The following is a 23,620-nucleotide window of genomic DNA, read 5'->3' as shown; positions in this document are numbered from 1 at the left end:
TATGTTTTTTCAAGTTTATATAAAGTAAAAGAATTGAATTTTAGAAGCCAGGAGTGTGTCAATTGAATTTTGGCCCGCGTGAAAGGTATCAATCTCTTCGTCTCGTCGAGTAGTACAACTTTCCTTTTTGTTTCACTCAATTTCGTTGAGTATTGAAAAAGTTATACTCATTTGAATCTTACCCAGTTTCCGGCGACCTCAGTGGCTTTCGAGGCAATTTCCGGCCAAACCACAACGAGTCAGACGTCGTGTAAGGTACCATTCTCTTCGTCTCTTCGAGGGCTACAACTGTCCTTTTCGTTTCACTCAATTTCGTTACGTATTGAAAAAGTTATACTCATTTGAATCTTACCCAATTTCCGGCGACCTCAGTGGCTTTCGAGGCAATTTTCGGCCAAACCATGGCGATTTGGCCGGCGTGCAAGGTATCAATCTCTTCGTCTCGTCGAGTAGTACAACTTTCCTTTTTGTTTCACTCAATTTCGTTGATTATTAAAAAAGTTATACTCATTTCAATCTTACCCAGTTTCCGGCGATCTCAGTGACTTTCGAGGCAGTTTCCGGCCAAACCACGACGATTCAGACGTCGTGTGAGGTACCATTCTCTTCGTCTCTTCGAGGGCTACAACTTTTGTTTTTTCCTTGCTTGATTTCGTTGAGTGTTGACAAAGTTATGGCCGTTTAAAGTGGGTGTAAATTTTCGGCCGAAATTCTGATTTTCTTCCTTGGTTGAGTGACTGAGTCCCACATCGCCCAGCGAGGGCAGTGAGCAAGCCAAAAACGCCTATAAAAGGAACATTCACATCCTGAGAAAGCTTGTCATCATGTCTTGGTTGGCCTTTTGGCTTTGATGAAGTGTAGTATGTTGAGATTTCTCAACATATTAATTATTTTTGAATATTTTATTGTGATATTGTCGATAATTTTAAAAATATCGTGATATTATCGATAATATCGTGATATTTTGATGAAAATTATTTGGATAGTTAAAAAAATATCGGACCTTTAAAAAAACGATAATATCGGCGAAATATTGCCGATATTATTGATTTTTTCTTCCTTTTAGTACTAGAAAGTAGACGGGAAGAGAGTCCGTAGGAATCATTACTTGTTCGGTTGCTGCTGTCCTCAGAGACCAACTTACATGGAAATAGAACCCGTTTGTCGTTATTGTGGCTTTTTGATTACTAGATATTATGTGGTTGCAAATCTTTTTAACGTAAATTCTTCTTTTGTTGAGAGACATAAAATGGATTTTAAGATGGACATTTGTGAATTGTGATCGGTAAGTTTCTCTAGTGGTGGTGTAAGTTCCCTTATTATCAGTCATGAAAATTTTATTGTGTGACGGTATGGTATAATGACACTGTGTTGCAAATTCACCTAATACAGAAGGAGATCTTAGGTCAAGTGTTCTTTTTTTAATAGAAGGTCAAATGGTTAAGAGAAATTATTTTGCATTCAAGAGATTCGGATTTACCTCTAATTTTTTTCTATAAAAATAAAAAATGAATTCACCTAATACACATGCAATTAATCGTACATTCCGGCACATTCACTTACTTCAAATAAGTATTTGACGGTGTATATGATGGCGAGGCAATTGAAGATTAAATTGAAAGGTGCAAATCCAACATCAAGATCCAAGCTTTTGCATATTCGGCCTCCAGTAACCTATTGGAGCCCATGAGAATGGCATCACTTGTTCAACTTAGGATTTGGCATGAGTTTCTTAGACCAAACTCTGTCATTTACTATGTTTTTGTAAACTTAAATTGGGTAAAGTCATGAGACCCGATTTGTGAACCCAGATCTTGGATCCATGATATGCTCAAATGATTACTGAGAAATATGTCAAATATACCTTGATAATTAGTCGTGAATCATCTACAATCTCTTTCTTGAGCAATTTGTAGACGAGGCGTCAATGTGGAGAAAATTAGGTTTTTCTCTCTAGCCTTGTTTCACGTTTGAACCATAATCCATATTTTTCCTTAATAACACATTTGGGGCGTGTTTGTTTGCCCTCGTTAAAGTTCACTAGATTGGACTACTTTGCTAAGACTACTAATCCCATGTTTGGTGCAAGCTGGACTAAACTTTAATGGGATTAAGTCGGACTCGTTCCGACTAAGAGCTTTGCTAAGTCGTCCTAGTGAGACCCCCCAAAAACCACGGGATTGCTAATCCTGTCTCCAACATCGTTTGCACACCTTTGTCGTCTGCAACTCCTACTCACTTACCCCTGTCCAGATCTGAAACCCACTACCACCCACTGAAATCTCAAAATTCAACATCTAAAATTCTCCCAAAAGCACATGCAGACGAATCTCCATAACAAATTCAAAACAAAAACCTCAAAATCCAACATCTAAAATTCCCCCAAAAGCACATGCAGACGAATCTCCCGAACAAATTCAAAACAAAGACTCAAAATCACCAGAAAATCCCGAGATTTTCCGAGAAAATCAGAGGAGGCGTTGGGTGGTGAACTTTGGTGAATCCTCTGCATAAGGAATAAAGGGAGAGGTTGGGGAGAGAGTGGATGGTGGAAAAGAGGAGATGGGAGGGAGATGGGTAGAGGAAAATAGAGAGATGTATACGAAGAGTAGGAGAGTGGAAGAGAAGTCTAAAAAATGGTGAACCAGATAAAAAGAGGGAGAGGGGAGGGAGAGAGTAGCGGAGGAAAGTGGAATGGGTAACAGTGATATGCTTGGAAAAATAAAAATTGGCCATTAGATAGGTGTTTCTAGAAACAAGTAAAATGATAGATTAATAATAAAATATTAATAAATAGAGATTAAATAATATAGTATCTAAATTTAATAGTTATTCTGCTTTTTAGTCCGACACTGCACCAAACGTTTTACTAAATCAGTCCAGCTTAGTCTAGTCTAAGCCAGTCCAGTTTAGTTCCTGAAGCTAGTTTAGTCCGAGATATTCCGGTACAACAAACACACCCTAGGTGAGCATGTGAGGCCAGGATAGGCCTAGGCCCCTTCTGCATCTCCATCATATATTTTACCAAATTGTTAAAACACCACATGCGTTCAAATTGCTCAAAGAGCAATTGTTTTGAAAGCAAACTAATTTTGTTATGAAATAAGGTCCACTATATAATGTGTTGCCACCATATGTTTTTAACAATTAGTTTTCTGGTATAACTTTTTCAATACTAATGTCTCATGAAAGCTATAAAGATTCATCATTCTCTTTAGTTTATAATTATCTGTGCCAATGTAAGTACTAAGTAGCGTGTATTTCATTTTATTTGAAAGTCCTGAGATTTAAATTTGACTCTCGCGGATAGCAAATTCGATAACAAATTATATTATGATAGGCCTAATGTGTCATTTAGCTCAAATCTCCCCTTAAAGCAATTGAATTCACATAATAAAATTGGTCTCTATTGAATTTACATTAAGAATAGAGAAAATAATCTTTAATAAACAACTGATTGAATCACATTATTGCTAGCCCATTGTGAGGCTAAGCCCACCCTCTCCCCCTTAGTGTAGATAATATCGTTTGTTAAAAAAAAAAACATTCATTTGACAACTAATTTAATCACATTATTATCAGCGTGCGAAAGACATTTTTTATAACTGGTATTATCTCCTCTTAAGATATTTTGAATGTGTTTAAAAATAGAGAAAATAATATTTAATGAACAACTGATTAAATCATATTATTGCTAGCCTATTGTAAGGTACTAATTATTAAAAAATAAATAAAAAAAAACTATAACAAAAAAATTAAGCATTAAAAAACATTGTCAAAATGATGAAAATACCCCTACCACATTTGATGCATTATTTTGAGTTGCTTTTGAAGTTTTTGTTTGAGGGGGCATTTATGTTCAATTATTTTTTGGTGAAGCTTGTGACACCAAAAAAACACTATTTATTGGACCCTTGGTTTTATATATAAAGATAAAGTTGTTTCAAAATAAATATTCATGTCAATACAAAAATAAACCTGAATTTCCTCTGTTATATTTTGTTTAGTTATGGCCTAGCCTACAGGCCCTTCTTAGCCTCGATTTTTGGCTCCGCACTATATTAGACAGAAATGACTTGTATTCTTGTATGCCCATAATTAATTACCACCCTATCATGATAATATAATAGGAAATTAGGCCATTTCCAACCAAAAGGGCTAAAAATAGCCCCGTCCAAAATTATAGTTCTGCAAAATATTTTTTTTAAATGAACAGTGTCAGGCCATACTTATATATTATCTCCACCGAAGGGCCTAAAACATATCCCCCTTAATAATTTACTAGTTTTAAGTTTGTACTTTAAATTTATGGTTAATTTAATTAAACTATTTTCAAATCTAGCCGTTGAATTTGAATTAATTATTGCAATTGAGGATTGGACCCAAAAAAGAAGGCTAAGAGGGGCTACATTTGGCTAGTATGATGCCTCTTTGGCCAAATAATGGTCTGGGCTCAATAGAATTATAATCCAGCCTTCGGTTGGAGATAAGTTTTTGAACAAATCATGACCCTTTTTTTTCTTTTGAACCTTTAGCCCTCTCTATTGAAGATGACCTTAGTCCTCGTAGTTTCACCAATAAGGTTGCTTCCAAAAATAATATTCATTAAACCAAATATATCACATGCATCGTATCATGGGCGTTACTCCATAATATTAAAATATTCTTGTAGTTTTTTCAACATTTTATGATATTTCAGTATTTTGTTGATTTCCTAATTCCTAATTCATTTTATATTTGTACTTCCACAGATTTTGGGCTAAGAGACATTGTACAAGCATCCTTTATGATGGCAAGGGTTATCTTTCATATTATTCAGTCAATAAAACTTTGAGATTTTATCATAGTTTTTAGTTTTGTTGTCGGTCAAAGTAAATTTTATTGAAAGAGCAAGTTAGTACAAGTAAGGATAGCTCAAAGAGAGAGTTCAAGATATTCAAGCACCAAAATGGTCCCTAAAATTGGCATAACTCATCAAATTGGTCCCTGAGATTTGAAATCGATAGAATTGGTCCATGAGTTTGTCCATCATCAACTATTTTAGTCATTCCGTGAAAAATCTCTGTTAACTAAGGACCAAAATGACAAAAATACCCTCAATTTGGAAAACAATGTGCAAACTGATTTGAATTTTTTTTAGAGTATTCATTTCGTCTTATTCAATTTCACGGAAGTACCAAAATGATTGACGGTGGACAAACTCAGATACCACTTCTATTGATTTTACGTTTCAAGGACTAAAGTGAGGAGTTATGGTAATCTCATAGACCATTTTGATTAAAAAGCCTAAAATAATTGATGCTATTGATGCATAAAACCGGAGGTCTTGGAACAACGTAAATCCGACCGTGAATCTACAAGTAATGTAAATAACACAAGATGTATCGTGGTTCACCCCAAGGTTTGGGCTACGTCCACACTGATTATTGTATTTCTCTGAGAAGTGAGGGACATAGCCTCTGTAATGAGAAGGGATGTGAGAGGGGTGAGAAGGCTCCAGAAATGGCCTCCTCTAATTGTGAGGGTGATGGGTCCTTTTATAGAATAAGGACTCCTCACTTATTACATATTTGCCCCTTCCTTTATCACATAATTACATTTAAGTCCCTCGAGTATTTGTACGAGATCTAAATACGAGGCCCTAAATATGGTATAAATAGTAGTCCCCCAAGTCTTCAGTCAAGAGAGTCTTTTGGCTGGAGACTTGAAATTCAGTCCATGTGTGGGCCGAAGTAACTAGATGTTGTCTTGAACTGATGTTTGATATGAGGTGGTGCTCAATTTGAAATGATGCTCAACTAGAAGTAGCACATGCTGCGAGGCTGCTCTACTCGTGGCTTATGTTGCCTTGGTTGGCTCGGCTTGTGGCGTTGAAGGTGAGGGAGTTGATAGGAGCATATTTATGCGCCTTAGTTAGCTAGTTCTTGTGCATTTAAGTTGTTTTTCCTTAGTCAAAGTAGTCTTTTAAGCTAGTTTTATGTATTTTCAGGTTTTAAAGGCAAAGTATGCAAAGTGGTGCATTTTGGAGCCTTTTGGAGCACATTTGAGCTTGGATTGGACATCACATACTTGGAGCCAAAATAATGGACGAAATTGAAGATTTGAAGATGATGATTCCTACTTGAACAAGGTTTCCTAGTTGAAGTAGGAAAGTGCCTAATTAAAGATGGAATCCTAGTTGACAAAGGATTCCTAGTTGACAAAGGTTTCCTAGTTGAAGTGGGATTCCTAGAAAATTGAATATTCCTACTCAAACAAGGTTTCCTACTTGAAGTAGGAAAGTTAAACCTAATTGGCCTTGAGTTTCAGCAACAAAGAAGTTTTCCAAGTCAAAGAAGGAAAAGGAGTCCTAAACACTTGAGGACACATTAACCTTATTCTAGAGGGATGTTGCACCTATTTCAGCAAGGGAACCCTTTTCCTTGCATAACAAGACCTTCTAGATGCTTTATCCCTTCACACCTATCTATGCCACACCTATCCCTTTCTAGAAACCTATTTCCTTGCCTTGCAAGGCTTTCTAGAAGCCTTATATTTCCTATCCTTATCTGCCGCACCCTTTTAGCCTATTCCCTTGTGAATTCTGATTTCTAAGCCTTTTTCCTTGTGGATTTGGGTTATCCAAGTCCATATCTGATTACCCTAGGGTTTTAGGTGCCTATATATACTCATATCTCAGCCCTAGCCGAACCACCACCTCTCATACACATCAATTCACGCCAGAAATCAACCATTGCTCTCTGCCGTAGCCATCACTCACTATACTCCATAATTCCTGACCTAAACACCTTTGCCGCACCCTCACCCATCCTAAACACTACTACCCCATTCCATATCCATTCCTCCATACAACTACCATCTAAAACCTGTCCCTAGACCTTGTGCCGCAACAAAGAGGAGGAGGAGAAGCTTGGACGTGCATGCCATTCAATTGTGGATTGATGGACGCTTTAGGTGTTGTCTTTCCTTTGATTTCAATGTTAATTTCAATACTCTTTGTTTTGTAAGTATGAGGAACTAAACCCCCATTGGCTAGGGGGGATTCGAAACCATGTTTATGCTTGCTATATGATTTGATTACTTCTAATTGCGTTTCATAAGTTGTGAATTCGATTTACTTATCTATATGAATTAAAACTGATTTGTGTGTGTTGGTTGAGACTGCACGCATAATTTTCATGCATAAGTTTGATGCTAGGATATAAGGGAATTTCACCTAATCGTTATGAACTTATATTCGAAAGTAGTAAAGGTTGTTGATCACAATCGTGTTAAGTAAATTCTTGGCATAAGTTTCATGCAATTCATAGTAACAAGTGCCTCGCCAATGCTTATGATTTTCATATAACTTAATGATCTTTGCTTGTATCTTTGTTATGCAATAAGGGCAAGGTGTCGAGGCACATTGTAGCAAGTATCGAATGACACAAAGTATGTTGAACCCTTTCGAAGCACAGTTGGCTTATGTATGAATGTGTTGGAATGTATGATTGAACGAATATACTGTGAAGCTGTTCATTTATTTGTATAGTCTTGTTGACATAGACTTTGTTTCATGTTGGAAGCATTCATGTTGAAGCTTTGAACCCGAGTGTTTCATTGCTAGGAATGTAAGAGGATTAGGACTGAGTTGTCTAAATCACGTCTTTATTGAATTCATGCCAAATAGTCTTCGTTACATAGGATGACGAACGGTTGAAGCTTAACACTTGTACAATGTGAGTTTACTTGTAATAGTACTTTAAATGATCAGCGTTCCATAGATGGCCAATGGTCTTGCCACTGGAGCTTCTAAGCTTGTAGGAGTCAGGGCGACTAATGCCAACAACTTCAAACGGTCCATCCCAGTTTCGACTAAGTGTTCTTTCACTCTGAACTCTATTGCAGAGTAATCTTTTCTTCAATACCCAATCCCTCATTTTGAAAGAACGAGGTTTGACCCTTGATTCATAGTAGTTGGAGATGCGCTACTTGTAGGCAATATTCCTCAAGTGAGCCTGGTTTCTGTGTTCCTCGACTAGATCTAAGTTGAGGGTAAGTTGTTTGTCATTTTCGCTTTGCACGTAGTTCTGGACTCGGAACGTTGCTTGCTCAAGCTCAACTCGGACAACTGCCTCTGTACCAAAGGCAAGTGAGAATGGGGTCTCTCCTATTGATGTCCGATACGAAGTGACCAAAGAACTTGGGGTACAAATTCTGGCCAACAATCTTTAGTCTTGTCCAAGCTGGTTTTCAAAGTTCGCTTGATTATTTTGTTGATAGCTTCAACTTATCCATTAGACTGGGGATGAGCTGGGGAGGTAAAACATAAGTTGATGTTGAACTTAGAGCAGAACATCCTGAACTTATTATTATCGAACTGTCACCCATTGTCAGTGACTATCGCATTGAGAATGCTGAATCTACAAAGGATGTTATTCCATACGAAGTCTTCTATTTTTGCCTCAATAATGGTTGCCAAGGGTTCTACTTCAGCTCACTTTATAAATTAGTCAACTGCAACGACTGCATTGCGGACCTTTCCCTGCAGGCATTGGGCCGAACAAATCAAGTCCCTATTAGGCGAAGGGCCAAAGGCTGATCGTAGAAGTGAGCGGCTTCAGCTCGGGAAAGGAGTGAGGAATAGTTACGTAGCGTTGACACTTATCACATGAGCAAGATATTCTGATGGCATCTTGGTGGAATGTTGGCCAGTAATATCCTTGGCGAAAAGCCTTGTGTGCTAAGGATCGAGATCTAGTATGATCTCCGCAGACTCCTTCATGTATTTCCCGAAGGACAATTTTCGCCTCTGCAGGCGTAAGGCATCTTAGGTATGGTAGGTTAAAACCCCGCTTGTAAAGTTAGTCATTAATGATCAAGTAACATGTAGCCTTGTATCGAATCTGCTTAGCTTGGACTTTGTCATTTGGAAGGGTGTCATAAGTAAGGAATCTATAAATCAGGGTAATCCAACTATCCCCATGTTGTAAGTTGGTCACTTCCGTAGCCATGGTGCTTGGTGCTGCTAACAATTCAACCTAAATTTTTCTCCCAATCTTGTCTTCCACCGCTGAGATGAGGCGAGCCAAAGCATCTGCATGACTGTTTGCCGCTCGAGGAATTTGGGTGATCTGATAGTGGAAGTGCTTGAGCAACAATTATGTTTGTGCCAGATATGCTGCCATTGAGCTATCCTTAGCGTTAAAGTTGTTGGTGACCTGGTTAACCACCAATTGGGAGTCATTGAAGATATCAATTCGTTTAACCCCAAGGTGTTTGGCCAAATGTAAGCCTACTAGGAGGGCTTCATATTCAACCTCATTGTTCGACGCCTTGAATTTGAAACGAAGATTATACTTCATCACCACTTTGTCAGGGGTCGTAAGGACTAGCCTCGCTCCACAACCATGTTGGTTGGACGAGCCATCAACATATAGACTTCATGCTGGGGCTGTTGGTTCTATTTTCTGAGCTTTCGAGGGTAATGAAACCACTTCTTTAGGCGTAGAAACAATGTCAACAGGATATGTGAAGTCGGTGATGAAGTTTGCCACTGCTTGGCCCTTCTCAGCTGGCTTTGGTTAGTAGGAGATGTCAAACTCACCCAATGCTATCACCCATTTTATCATTCGCCCCGAAGTGTCAGGACTTTGGAGTATCTGTCGAAGATGATGATTGGTAAGCACGATGATGGATAGTGCTTGGAAGTAAGGGCGAAGTTTTCGAGCAGACATAACCAATGCTAGAGCCAATTTCTCAATGTTGGAATATCGTGTCTCTGCATCTTGTAAGGCTTTGCTAGCGTAGTAGACAGGTCATTCGACATTACCATAATTTCAAATGAAAACGAAATTTACTGCTGAAGTCGATACCGACAGATAGATGATGAGAGTGTCACCAACCTCAGGTTTGAAGAGCATATGGGCTTTACTCATATAGTCTTTGAGGTTCTTGAATGCCTCGGCACATTCATTAGTCCATGTAATGTACTTCTTACTTCCCTTAAATACTTTGAAGAAAGGAGCACATATGTCCGTGGCCTTAGAGATGAACCTAGTTAAGGCTGCCACCTTGCCAGTAAGGCTCTAGATGTCTTTTGAAGTTACCGGTTCCTTCATGTCGAGGATTGCTTTGATCTTCTCGAGATTAGCCTCAATGCCTCGTTGGCTTATCATGAAGCCTAAGAATTTGCCAGAGCCTACGCCAAAGGCACATTTGTTGGGGTTCAACCTTATTCGATACCTCTTCACAATGGTGAAAGTTTCAGATAGGTTAGCGATGTGTTAGTGAGCATGTTTGCTCTTAACTAGCATATCATCAACGTAACTTCCATGCTTTTCCCAATCTGTTCGGCGAACATTGAATTGACTAGTTTCTGATAAGTCGCTCCTGCATTCTTTAGGCCGAAGGGCATGACTTTATAGCAATATAGTCCCCTGTCAGTAGTGAAGGCTATGTGTTCTTGGTTCGGAGGGTTCATGAGGATTTGGTTGTATCTTGAGTATGCATCCATGAAGCTCAGGAGTTCACACCCTGCCGTAGAGTCTATAAGTCTGTCAATGAGAGGAAGAGGAAAGCTATCATTCGGGCATCCTTTATTTAGGTCGGTGTAGTCGACACACATTCTCCACAAGACTTTCTGGAGCAAGAGAATTTCTTTGGTCGGATTTTTCTTAATAAGGACCACATTTTTTACCTATGTTGGGTAATTGACTTCGCGGATGAAGCCTATGCCTTTGAGTTTTTCAACTTCTGCCTTCATTGCTTCGTATCGTTCAGCGTCATAAGATTTTCGCTTATGTCTAACCAGCTTGGTCTTGGGGTTAATACTCAAGCAATGACATATGATATCGGGGGAGATGCCCAGCATATCCTCGTATGACCAGGCGAAGACCTCGGTGTTCTCTTGCAAAAAAGAGATCAATGCCAACCGAATGGGTGGTGACAAGGTGGTGCCAATCTTCACCATGCGATCTAGATAATCTTTTGATATAGAAACCTTCTCCAGCTCTTCAGCGGGTTGTGCTTGCTAGGTGAAAGAGTCATCTCGAGGATCGTCAGGTTGACTGTTGCCACCGTGAAAATCCAAGTTGGCTTCGTCCGGGCTTATCTTTATGACTTGGTCATGAATAGAAAAGGTTTCCTTGGGCACATGCAGGTGTTGTTGCTTGACCAAAGTGTTGTAACATGATCGTGCACTAAGTTGATCTCCTCTGATGTAACCATTGCCATAGGGGGTTGGAAATTTCATCAACAATATATGTGTGGATACCATGGCCTTGAGATCATTGATGCTTGTGCGTCCGAAGATGACATTGTATGCTGTTGGGCAATCAACCACCAGGAAGTTAGTGGTAATGGTAGCTGTGTAAAGGTATGTACCAATGGTGAAAGGTAAGTGTATGCTCCCCAAAGGTTGCACGATATCACCAGAGAAACTTATCAAAGGAGAAATCGAGCGATCGAGCAAGTGTTCAGCTACATTAAGTGCCCTGAAAGCTTCAGCAAACATGATATTGACCGAAGCCCATGTGTCTACCAGGATTCGTCTTACTTCAAAGTTAGCTATGTGAGCCTCCATGATCAGTGGGTTGTTGTGAGGGTAAATGATACCTCTTTCTTCCTCAGGGTAGAAACATATTGGATCCCAGTTAGGCTTTTGATACTTGACTCCCCTGATGTCTTCCACGTAAAACACTTAGTGGCCAGGCCTTAAAGCTCATTCACTGTTTTTCATGGCTCTATTGGAAGATTCATATATGGGTGTGCCGCCGCTTATGGAATATATCACATTCACTTGGCGTTGGTTACAGTTATCCCATGAAGGGTGAAGAAAGAATCGATCAATTTTTCCTTCACACGCCAAAACTTCAATATGATCACGAAGGGTGATACACTTCTCGCCGTCATAGCTGTTATACTCGTGGTAGCAGCAAAACGTGCCCGTGTTCTTCATGGGCTTGTAATCCGTGTGCCTTGGCTTTAGCTTCGGTATTAGGTGTGCTATGCTGGGGTAAATGGCCACGCATGTGGCGTTCAAGGGTGTGTATGTTTCATACCTCGGGGTAGGGCTTGTCCTGACATGTGCTTGGCCCACTGTGTTGACTGCCTGGGGGCGAGCGTTATAGTGGCGATTCCCTTGGTTATCGAGATAATGTCCCTTACTCCTTTTACTAAAATGAGACTGGTGAGGATGTAAATCTTTCCTTTTGCCATAAGGTTGATATATCTATTGACTTGGCGAAGTATTAACTAAGGTAGGGGGAGGCACCGCTGCTATTTGAAAGGTCAAGGTTTTTTCATTTGGTTGGATCTGGCTTCCACTCCTTACTTGTTGATAAAGGGTGGATATGAGGGGTTTCCCTTGATATGTCCTTGCCTCGGCGGAGGCATGGTTGTAAGCATGTGCCATCACCTCAAAGTAAATCTTCCAAGTGTTGGCATTGATCATGTACTTGAAGAAACAATCACGTAAGCCTACCGTGAAGGCTTTGAGGGCAGTCTTGTCGTCTGCCTTGGCACAACGGGAATACTTATGGCTGAAGCAGCTAGCATACATACGTAATGACTCGTCTGGCTTCTGGGGAATAGTGTATAAGTCATCCGTAGAGTGCAAGCGATCGGTCTGGAAAATGTGTTGAGAAACAAACAGTTTCCTCAATTCCTCAAATGAGTCTACCGTCTCAAGTGGAAAATGACAATACCAGTTTAGAGCTCCGCCAGAGAGGGTGGAGGGGAAAAGAAGACATCGTTCTTCGTCGGTGTGCATCCGGTATGCCATAGTAGACTCAAAGAGGTTAAGGTGTTCAATCGGGTCCTCCTTTCCAGTATAGAGTTGCAAGCCAAGCTTCTGTTTTATCTTTGCTTGGAAGGGGTGTCGATGATCCTCATTTTAAGAGGGCCAGGCCTAGGTTGGTTCCAATTAGGTATCTCAGCTTGTCGTTCTGCTTTCAACTTATTTACTTCCTTAAGGAGTTGTAGGACAAGAGGGTCCTGAGTGGAGTCATGTACCACTAAAGCTTTCTTTCGTAAATCTCCATCTCCGCTTGGAAGTAGGAAGGTTTGATCAAGAGCATGTGATTTTTCCCTTGACTCGCCGTACTGACTTCCAAGGTATATCTGTCGGAACATCTCTAAGTCCCATATACCTTCGTGTTTCTCTAGGACTTATTGCCCCTTCCCTAAATTGGTAGCCGGCCTAGGACATGGGAGGGGACCGAGTCTTTCAGAGACCCTTGGGTCATTGATCTTCGAGCTTACATAGATGGGATTATCTCGACGTTGCTTTAGGAAGTCTCGACAGTCGCGAAAGATGGATTTCGATCCTTCCACTTCTTCTGTAAGGAGATGTCTTCCTCCACTCCTCCTGCTTCGGGTCGAAGCAGCTGGGTTGTGATAAGTCTCATGTTGGTCGCCATTTCGATGAGTTGCTCGTTCATCAACAGGAATACCCATGTTGAGGGCAAATGACCCTCCGTGTTGGGGGGCACCCAGTTGATGGTTGACTTCCACATGGGTGATGAGCTCGTGTGTTTTAGTATATCTAGCCTCATGGAGCATCTCGAAGACCTTCTTATACTGCTCTTGGAGGATCTCATTTATCATCGCTATCTTGTTGTTCTGAGCTTCCAGCTCATCGACTTTAGCTTGAAGAGTAACTTCTTTTGTTCCTTCTTTTGTTGCTTCGTACCAGGTGCAAGAGGGGTGTCATTCTATGTGCTGTGGCTTCCTTCACTCCCCATGTTAGAAAGGGATGCCTGGTCAAAAGAGAGTGTACGAATGGTGGAAACCAGCTTAACAAAGCTGAAGAGAATGGGAATAAGTTTCGTTCCCACAGACAGCGCCAAATGTTGATGCACAAAATCAGTGAGGACTTTGGTACAACAGAAAGTGTGAAGTTTGTAACCTTCACTAGATTGCTTCGGTCACTAGTGTGGATAAGTATGTAAATGGATAGGGACAGGGAAGCAAACACAAGATATACGTGGTTCACCCAGATTGGCTATGTCCACAGAGTAGAAGAGTTCTCATTAATTGTGAAGGGTTTACACAAGTACATAGGTTCAAGCTTTCCTTTAGTGGGTACTGGTGAATGATTTAGTACAAATGACATTATGAAATATTGTGAGAGAATGATCTCTATTTATATAATAGAGTTTCTAGTTTCATTCTGACATTGACACGTGTCGTGTTGTGATTGGCTTCTGATGTTGACACGTGTCGTGCTATGATTGGCTTCTGATGTCGACATGTGTTGCACTGTGATTGACCTCCTGGTTAGAGGGAAACTCTTTTGGGTCCTTGACGGTATAACGTTGATCGGTGCTCAATAGTTTCGGAATTGGTCAAGTATGGTACAAACAACTTCGTTCGTGGTTTACCTGTAAATCAATAGACCCCCTCCCTTCTACTCTGCAAATCAGTCGAATCCAAAGAGAATTGCCACTTCTAAAATGAAAAGGGATTCAATTTGGTTTCACAATTGGATTTTGGGATTTAGGGTTTTGCAAGTGCAGATAGGGGTGGGTTCGGTACGGTTACCATACCAAAATCCTTGTACCAATTACCATACCAAACTTTCGGTTTGGTAAAATCTATTACCATTACCGTACCAAACTTTCGGTATACCGAAGTTCGGTATTGCCAAAAGTTTGGTTGGCATGGTATGACAATGGTAATTGCCATTTTATTTTGAGACAAAATATGTTTTTGTTTTTTTAACCCAATTCAAGGGCAAAACGTTTTTTTTTTGTACCTTTATCTCATACATTATAGATTAAATTCATCTATTATTCATCATTCACAATTCACACACATAATAATTCAAATGAAGCATCAAGATTCATCATGAAAATTAAGCTTACAATCCAAATAGAAGTTACGAACCAAAACAAATAGAAGTTAACAATCCAAATAGAAATTAAAGTTTCAAACCAAATGAAAATTGGAAGTAAACTTCAAGAAGGAGAATTTATTGATCAGTTATTCAAGCTTGAGATGTCGAAGCTTTTGGAGGAGGCATTGAACTTGTAGAAGATGGAGTTTCTATCAAGCTTACATTACAAACAAAGAAAACATATTAATTAGTAGCAAGAAGAATTAAAGTTGAAAACCATTTAATAACAAATTTACTAAAAAAATTAAAGCATATCTTTCTTGTTTTCTCATCTTCTATTTCCTTGTAAAATTGAAGTATATCTTCCGTTGGTCCTTGTAGAAGTTTACTTCACCTGCCCTAAGCCAACCACTAGTACACACTAGTGCCTCAATTATTTTAGGAGTCAAGAATACCCTAAAAGGGTTCACAACCCTCATCCCTAGACTAAATGCATTTTCACTAGCAACAGTAGAAGTGGGGGTTACAAAGATATTTTGGCTATTTGTGAAAGAATTAGGAACTCTTTTGTGTTTGATTTCCACAATTTTAAGAGATCAAAGTCACCAACAACAATGCTAATATAAGTAGGGTTTTATTTTCAAATTATTGGAATATTATAAATATGTGTTATATAATTATGTATTATATAAATTATAAATTATAAATTATTTTGTATTTTCGGTATGGTACGGTAATACCGTGGTAATGGTATCCATTACCAATACCGTACCATGAAATTTCGGTACGGTACAATACCGTACCATTACCGATTGGTACAAAAAATTTGGCACAAAATCGGTATGGCACGGTTGGCAATTCGGTTGGCACGGCAATTTGGCAAAAAAATCCACCCCTAAGTGCAGATATTAAAAAAGACGGAATTTTGATTTTCTGGGAAGTAAGTACAAGAACAAGGTTTTATAGAAAGAGATAGAATTAGGGTTTTAGAGTGACTTTCGAAGAATTGCCTCCCTCTTCGACGGATGAATCTGTCGCTGCAAGTTAAGGGCTTCGATGGTGAGGACAAGTGCAAAATCGCCCAACAAGAACCCAACGACACTGAAAGGCTCGAAACCGCATGAAAAGAACTCGAAACGGAATCGAGGTGGAGCAATGTCTCAGACATCTCAGAGGGAAGGTTAAGCCCAGATTTCCTGGTTTGAGGTGACTCCATTGTTGGGTTTTGTTAGATGCGGTTCTTGGTTGCTTGGAGGAAGAGTTGCTAGGGCTAAAGAATGTGATGATATCATATATCTAATTGGTATAATTAATGGGGTTTTTGAAGAGAAAAGGATGAGGCCAAAAGAACAGAGGAGAGAAGGGAGGGGGTTGAGGAAGGTAGAAGATGAGGCTTTTTTTTTTTTTTTTGAATATTTTTTTTTGAACCCCTTCTTCCAAGAAAAATAAAATAATCCAAGTGGACCCTTAATGACACGTGGCGTCCAGTCATTGTCCACATAGGCGTCACGTCATCAGTTAATGGCAGACTTAACAGTTTGACTAACGGATGTATGAGATTGTCCCAAAATTAACACTTTAGGTATGACTCTGGAACGAAAAAAATTTGATATACTAAATGGTGAAAACTACGAAATATGAGAGTAGTAAACTGATATTTATCCTATTAATTTTATAAAATCAATAATTTATCATTTCACCATCTCCAATTTTTACTTTTAGTTTTCAATTTTCACTTTTTTGATTTTACAAAATTATTGATGAAATATTATTGATTTTATTTTCTTGATTTTTCAATAATTTGTCATAATGGTTTTTAATTTTCACCTTTTTGGAAATTAAAAATTATTTCAAAATCTGGCAAAAAGCTTTCACTTTTTTTGTTTTCATTTTTTTAATTACTAAACAAGATTTTAGTTTTTAAAAAATGCTAAAAAAGCTCTCTTGAATGTGAATTTTTCTGGCATCTCATATTTTTTGCATACAATTTTATAACGTTGACACGAAAATCAGTATTAAACTAAAAAATACAAATGAACCGTAAAAGTTTTATCTTGAAAGAATTTTCTTGACAATTTTTTTCGAAGTAAAAACAAAAACTGAAAACCTATTATCATGCCGACATCAACTTTTCTTATACTTTAACAGTAAAGCCTATCCTGTCATCATGCTATTTTTATTGATTGGACATAACGATCAACGTATAATTGAGCATACTATTTGTCGATAATGTTAGAAAAATTAAGTTTATTATAAAATTTGTTACTAAATAACGTAAATACTAATAATTAAATTATTACTTAATTTTGAATAAACATATTTATTGTATTGGTTACGGATCACTTCATTTACAAATTTTTTCCTTGTCTCTATTTGCCTCAGGATCCAAGTCGTGGACGGTCCGAGACTCTCGGGATTTTGAATCCAACGCCACCGTCCATTTCCGCCACGCTCCGTCCTTATGTCCCTCTCGTTCCCGCCACGTGTCCACGTATCAATTAAACGCACCCAGAACCTTCCTCCAATCTCACGGAACCTTTTCCCCTTCTTTTCAAAAAGCAGAGAAAAATAAATAAAATATTAATAATAAAATAAAATAAACACTTGAAATATCCTCCGCCACTTCTCTCTTTTTCTCCAGTAACTGAGGTCTCCTCGCTCGCTCGCTCCACTCTCTCCGCCAACAGGCAACAGCTTTTCCCGCCACCGCACGAAATGGCGTCTCAGCTCGGCGCCTGTGCTCCACGCGCCGCCCATTTCTACCTCCACAAGCACAAACACCCGCTCATTCTTCCGCTAGAATCCCTCAAAATGGCGCCGTTTGGGAGAGGCAAAATCACAGGCAGGGGAAGTTTGCGGATTAGGGTTTCCGATGGTGGGGACTCGTACCTCGGCATGTGGAAGAAGGCCATCGAGAACGACAAGAAGGTCGCCGAGTTCGAAAGGATCGTTGAGAACTCTGCAAAAATCGATGTTGATGATCAGAGTGTGGAGCCTGTTGAGGAATTGGAGAAGAAGAGCGAGGAGTTCCAAAAGATTCTGGAGGTTTCGAAGGAGGAAAGGGACCGGGTTCAGCGAATGCAGGTTGTTGATCGAGCTGCGGCCGCTATCGCGGCTGCTCGCGCCATTTTGGAGGACAAGAATAAGGAGTTGAGGACTGAGGCGGGGGATCGCGGAGGTTCCGGTGGTGGGAGTGGCAGGGGTGGTGACGGAACAATTGGGGCTCGTCAAGATGGTAAAGATTTGGACATTGTGTTTGATTTTTAATTAAGCAATTTGAATTTCTGATTGTTTGTTTAAATATGGGATTTTGATTTGGGATAATGAAGATAAATATAGGTATAGTTTTGAGGTACATTTGATGCTATCGAGAAAAATTGATCACTGTTTTATTTGTTAATTGAAGTCCAGAATTTCCAAGAACAAAAAAGTTAGAGTTTGATATCCTGCATATGTTTTGGATGCTGATGGGATTATTGTTTCACGGAGATCGCATTATATCAAATTGTAAATGGCTTAATTGTTTTACGGAGATCGCATTATATCAAATTGTAAAAGTTAGAGTTGTGAATTTGTAACATATGTTGGCATTTGATAATACGAGGATATACACCCTGCAATCGATGGGGTAGAACTTTAAGTTACGGTGGGGTGGTAAGTAATGGCATGCTGATTTGGTATTTTTTAGAAGGTAGTGGATGAGCATCTGAATTTTGTGATCAATTGAATTGAATACTTTTTGCTTTTGTTTCTTATAACTTGCATGTCAGTAATTTGAGCATTTCGTTATCAAAAAATTTTAATTTCAACAGGAGCACAGATTAGGAGTGTAGTTGTGCCAGTGCCTCAATCAGAAATTTCAGGAACCAGGACTCCAGGTCCTGATTTTTGGTCCTGGGAACCCCCTCAGGGTAGTGATAAAGTTTCAGACGATGTCATTGACTTGCCAACAGCAATGAAAACTTCAGCACAGCTAAATGTAAGCAATCCTGTGTTGGAGAAAGAGCGATCTGTGGATTATCTCTCAATTCCCTTAGAGAGTAAGCTTCAAGAACCCAATCGAAGCCCTCCTCTTCCTCCTTTCCAGTCACTGATGGAGGTTGAGAAAGTGGACGTCTCTAAGGCACTTTCCCCGAAAGAGGAACATGAACTTGGTGATGAGTTTTCAGCACATGCAGCAGAGGCAGCTCAAGCTCTTGATGCGGTGGATGAGGTGTCATCATATGGAGTGAATACAGATGGATCTAAGTGGTGGAAGGAATCTGGAATTGAGCAAAGGCCTGATGGGGTGATTTGCAAGTGGACAATGACCAGAGGTGTTAGTGCTGACCAAGTTACTGAATGGCAAGATAAGTACTGGGAGGCTGCAGATGAGTTTGGTCACAAGGAGCTTGGTTCAGAAAAATTGGGACGTGATGCAACTGGAAATGTCTGGCGTGAATTTTGGACGGAATCTATGTGGCAGGTTATTCCACACACACTGCTACTTCCAACTAAATTTAAATGTTTCTCCCCTTCTTTTCAATATCACAATCTTAATGGATTCTAGCTTTGCTTTCCAGTCAGAAACAACCCTACCTAGCTTCTGCTGTGATTGCAAGTCTAAATTGCTTCCTCAACAGACTTTTAGAATTTGTTTCAATTTGTGTAGTCTTTGAGCTATAAATTATATTAATCTATGTAAATGCAGGCTCCTATTCATAAAAATGAGGAAATGCCCCTTAGAAATGCTGTGTTCCATCAACAGGATTGCCATAAGAAGTTTTATATAGCAATTAGTTTACTTGTTGTACCATTGACTTGTTAACAACAATTTCGCTTTTGCCAACAGAGTTGATATTATTTTTCAGATAGTGGTCCTAGAGTCTATTAACTCATTTTTCAAATGAATTTATGAGATAAATTGTGTTAGGTTTGATTTGGCGATGAAATGTTTTGTTTAAAAAATGTTGTTTTACACCAAAAACCCTCATGCTTTCATGATTGTGGGAGGATGCCTATTCCCTGCACCAACTGGCAGCACATATTGAATGTACGTGAACCGTATTCAAAGTGTTTTAGAACCCTGGCCCTCTATCTGTCTGCATCTCTGTAGGCACAGTCTATTTTTAATGATTTTAAGATGCATGGAAAGCTGTCATCTCTTCTCGTGTTATCATTTTTGGGCATGTTAGTTTTGTCTGATGAGAATAGGAATGTTACAAATCTTAGAACAAACTGAACAGAAAGTTTTGATTTGATTGCAGAATTGTGGACTTGTGCATATGGAGAAAACTGCAGACAAGTGGGGAAAGAATGGTAGAGGCGATGAGTGGCATGAGAAATGGAAGGAACACTATGATGCCTCAGGCCAGGCAGAGAAATGGGCTCATAAGTGGTGTAGTATTGACCCAAACACACCCCTTGAGGCTGGTCATGCTCACATCTGGCATGAAAGGTACCAAACTCCCTGAATTAAATTGATTAACTGTTTGATGGCATGCCCCCAGTAACATTGTCTCATTTATTTGTGCTGTCCGGTCAAATTGTTTCCGCATGGCAGTAGATTTCAAGAAATTGTAATATTCCTGCAGATATGTCAATCAACCTGCTCATATCTTGACATTCTTTGCATCTGTTGCAGGTGGGGCGAAAAGTATGATGGACATGGTGGCAGCGACAAATACACTGACAAATGGGCTGAGCGCTGTGAGGGTGATGGCTGGGCAAAATGGGGTGACAAATGGGATGAACATTTTGATCCAAATGGTCATGGCGTGAAGCAGGGGGAAACATGGTGGGAAGGTAAGTTTGGAGAGCGCTGGAACCGGACATGGGGTGAGGGCCACAATGGTACTGGGTGGGTTCACAAGTATGGGAAGAGCAGCAGCGGCGAGCACTGGGATACACATGAGCAGGAAGACACATGGTATGAGAGATTCCCCCACTTCGGGTTCTACCACTGCTTCGAAAACTCAGTCAAGCTCCGGGAAGTTCCTAAGCCATCCGAGATGTCATAGAGTACCATCTGTGCTAACTGCAAAGGCCGCCTATATACATAATCGTAGAGTCCCCTTACCTAAATAATGAATGTAGTTATAATATAGTGTGATATTACTTGTAAGCTTTACATTGAAGGTATTGTTTGGTTCCACTTCCACTGCATATTTAATCTCAGAAGAGAGTTCTGATTCTGGGCTTAACATGGTGTTAGTGAAACCATCCAATTAATTATTGAATTGCCTACAAAGGCCCAAGTATGAGTCTGGTCATACGATTTAAGTTTCACTTGGTTCTACAAAATTTCAATGGTTCCGATTTACACTATAATTTACTAGTCCTTGCAATTGAAGGACAACAATTGAACCGTCACTTTTTCAACAAAATTAACGGGTTAGAGGCACATGTGAGTGTTTACACATTTATGATTCTGATCATGCAGTTTAAGTATCACTTGGTTGGTTCTACAAAATATTAATCGTTGCGATTTACACTAAACACGGGTTACTAGTCGTTGCAATTAAAGAACAATTAAACTCCAACTTTTTCAACAAAACTAACGGGTTAGAGGCACCCGTGAGTGTTTTCACACATTTCACAAGTCAAATTTATCCTATCATGTCACTTGAAAATAAATTGCTAGAGTGAAGTTGTCTTGTCATGATTGGTCCCTATGCAAATGTCACATAACTGACAACCACCCCTATGAAACACTAAATGCTTTGTCCCATAATAAGGGAATAATACATCACTGTATTGCCCGTTCACCTAATATAGGCAACAACAATACTATCGTAACATTTATGATTCTGATCATGCAGTTTGACTATCACTTGGTTGGATCTACAAAATATCAATCGTTACGATTTACACTATACGCAGTTTAGCAGTCGTTGCAATTAAAGAACAACAATTAAACTCCACTTTTTCAACAAAACTAATGGGTTAGAGGCACCCGTAAGTGTTTTCCCACATTTCACAAGTCAAATTTATCCTATCATGTTACTTGAAAATAAATTGCTAGAGTGAAGTTGTCTTGTCATGATTGGTCCCTATGCAAATGTCACATGACTGACAACCACCCCTATGAAGCACTAAATGCTTTGCCCCATAATAAGGGAATAATACGTGGCTATATTGGCTGTTCACCTAATAGCGATAGGCAATAGTAGTATTGTCGCAACATTTATGATTTTGATCATGTAGTTTGAGTATCACTTGGTTGGTTCTACAAAATATCAATCATTGCGATTTACAATATACGCATTTTACTAGTCGTTGCAATTAATGAACAACAATTAAACTTCAACTTTTTCAACAAAACTAACGAGTTAGAGGCACCCGTGAATGTTTTTACTCATTTCACAAGTCAAATTTATCCTATCATGTCACTTGAAAATAAATTGCTAGAGTGAAGTTGTCTTGTCATGATTGGTTTCTATGCAAATGTCACATGACTGACAACAACCCCTATTAACACACCCTGACCCGAGATGTCCACTAGGACTCCGAATCGAGCTGTGTTGGCCGACACCTGGAGGGTGACGAAGCCATAAAGTATGATGATGTGGAAAAATGTGAATAAATTTAAACCTAAGAGTGCCTAAATACCAAAATGTGCTGATGAGCGAGAATGATCCCACTTCACACGTGACGTTAGAGCTTAAGCAAGTACAGTAGAGTGAATTAAGAATCGTACCCTTGAAATAATCTCCAATACTAAGAATCGCCACGAATCTTCGACGATAAGAAAACTAAGCTAATAAAACCTGGAGGGTGAAAACAAAACAAGGGTGAGTGGCCCTGGAAATAAAATTTTAATAGAAACCATATAAAACATTATAACCCTTTGCTACAACGCCTGTATAGTTTCCAGAAAAATCATAAATATACCACAACACAGCATCTCATCAGCAATATCAATAATCATGTGATTAATAACCCATACTAGCACGCAAGTCGGAGTCACCTATGGTGACCTGTATAACTTACCCATATCTCATCATATATGTTAACTCATCACATATCACATCATATATGCTAGCTTATCACATATATTATCATATATGCTAGCTCATCACATATCACATCATATATGATAGTCATCACATATCTCATCATATATGCTAGCTTATCACATATCACATCATATATGCTAGCTCATCACATATCACACCATATATGCTAGCTCATCACATATTTCATCATATATACTAGTTCATCACATATCTTATCATATATGCTAGCTCATCACATATCACATTATATGTGCTAGCTCATCACACATCTTATCATATATGCTAGCTCATCACATATTTCATCATATATGCTAGCTCATAAGTCGGAGTCACCTCTAGTGACCTGTACGACTTATCCATAGCTCAATAAGTATACCTGCACAGGAGTTGGAACCACCTAAAGTGGTCTGTATGACAGGACTGGGTGTAAATAAATACGCTCAAGTGCTACGATCACGTGAAGATTGTGCGAATAATCGTGAGTCACCTACGAGTCGGAACCACCTATAGTGGTCTGTATGACAGGCATGTGCACCTACCTTGGATCCAAGGTGAGCGCAAGGTGCGGGAGGTGAACATCATGTGAAGGATTGTGCCTTGGCCATGTGCGGGAGCACTAACACCGGGGTGCATATTTATGAGCTCTAAATGCATCTCATGTGACATATACAACTCATAGGCAACTTGTACGACAATGCCAGAGTTGCCTAAAACATAATGTGATCATGCCATAACTCAATCATTTCAACTAATACCATAATTCACCTGAACTTACCTGTGTGTTCCGCGTTCATCTTCGCACTTC

At 39.3% G+C, this 23,620-nt stretch overlaps 1 protein-coding gene across 1 annotated transcript; it reads left to right on the top strand.

Annotated features, from left to right (window-relative positions):
* The first annotated feature begins 17,218 nt into the window (after positions 1-17,218).
* LOC126608333 (uncharacterized) lies at positions 17,219-21,085 on the top strand. Its single transcript, XM_050276198.1, has 4 exons — positions 17,219-18,053; positions 18,631-19,283; positions 20,065-20,255; positions 20,442-21,085. The coding sequence occupies exons 1-4, from the start codon at positions 17,534-17,536 to the stop codon at positions 20,815-20,817; spliced, it is 1,740 nt and encodes a 579-aa protein (XP_050132155.1). The 5' UTR covers positions 17,219-17,533; the 3' UTR covers positions 20,818-21,085.
* The last annotated feature ends 2,535 nt before the right edge of the window (positions 21,086-23,620 follow it).

The sequence above is a fragment of the Malus sylvestris genome, chromosome 16 (genome assembly GCF_916048215.2).
Source record: "Malus sylvestris chromosome 16, drMalSylv7.2, whole genome shotgun sequence".
In the NCBI taxonomy this organism is placed as follows: Eukaryota; Viridiplantae; Streptophyta; class Magnoliopsida; order Rosales; family Rosaceae; genus Malus; species Malus sylvestris.
The sequence above is the reverse complement of the archived record's forward strand: the minus strand, read 5'-3'. Positions and strand labels throughout refer to the sequence as shown.